The 1,056-nt window shown below is 50.2% G+C and overlaps 1 protein-coding gene across 1 annotated transcript in view; it reads left to right on the top strand.

Annotated features, from left to right (window-relative positions):
• The window catches only part of NUTF2 (nuclear transport factor 2), a gene marked incomplete at its 5' end in the record, with an annotated part of 11,013 nt that extends 10,355 nt beyond the window's left edge, over positions 1-658 (top strand). Inside the window, one exon of the mRNA XM_010131240.1 lies at positions 129-658. Coding sequence (XP_010129542.1) covers positions 129-242 — 114 coding nt within the window. The remainder of the gene's footprint in view (positions 1-128) is intronic.
• Positions 659-1,056: the final 398 nt, after the last annotated feature.

The following is a 1,056-nucleotide window of genomic DNA, read 5'->3' as shown; positions in this document are numbered from 1 at the left end:
CTGCCCCGTCCGTGTTCCCACTGGCTTTTGCCCTGCCGTATCATGAGTTTGGGGATGGGGTTCTCAAAAAAAAAAAAAAAAAAGAGCTTTTCAAACCTTTTTTTTCTTTCCCCTCTCTTCCTCTGCAGGCTGACGAAGATCCTATCATGGGGTTCCACCAGATATTTCTATTAAAGAACATCAACGACGCCTGGGTCTGCACCAATGACATGTTCAGGCTAGCGTTGCACAACTTCGGCTGAGCTGGCCCCCCCGAGGCACCCTGCTTTTGGTTTTGGGTTTTTTTTTCTCTCCTCTCCTCTTACTGGTATTATTCACACTCACGGAACATTCCAAATATCATACACAAACCTGGCGCCGCAGAGTGCGAGCGAGTGAGAGCCGCGACCTGCCCCTCTGCTGAGTTTACATTGTCACTAGCTGCGTTTCTTGTGCATGATGTTTGGAAGTTAGACTTAGCTGCGTTTGACCAGAGAAATTTGTGTTGTACCAGCATGCCTCGGAAAGAATCTAAAGCGAAAGGTTGTTGTTCCTGTACTGACGAGATGCTCTATAACCCAAAGAAAACGAACAGCAGCCTGTACAGCCCAGATACGGATTTGTTCAGGTGTCTCAATGCTACATCACACAATAAAACCATGAGATTTTCTTAACAGTTTAAATCGCTTTAATGAGTTGGATGTCGGGTACCCCATGCTGCCGTCCCCAGGGTGGGGGAATGCTTACAGCCTGACAACTTTACCTCAGAGCAGGGTGTACCAGGACAGCAGGTCAGGTGTGCCCCCGGCCACGTCACCTCTTTCTCCATCCCTCTCAGCAGCTCTTGTCACAGAGGCTTCTGCTCAGCCTCTGACAGTGACAGCGCTCAGCTGTTGTGGTTATTTTATTTAAATGCCTCCCAGGGTGACAGCAGCTATGGTGACCTGTAGCTAATCACAGGATCACAGGCTTGTTTGGGTTGGAAGGGACCTTTAAGATCGTCTCATTCCCCACCCCCGCCATGGGCAGGGACACCTCCCACCGGAGCAGGTCGCTCAGAGCCCTGACCAAGCTGGC

Source organism: Buceros rhinoceros, unplaced genomic scaffold, assembly GCF_000710305.1.
Source record: "Buceros rhinoceros silvestris isolate BGI_N320 unplaced genomic scaffold, ASM71030v1 scaffold29192, whole genome shotgun sequence".
NCBI classification, from domain to species: Eukaryota; Metazoa; Chordata; class Aves; order Bucerotiformes; family Bucerotidae; genus Buceros; species Buceros rhinoceros.
The sequence above is the reverse complement of the archived record's forward strand: the minus strand, read 5'-3'. Positions and strand labels throughout refer to the sequence as shown.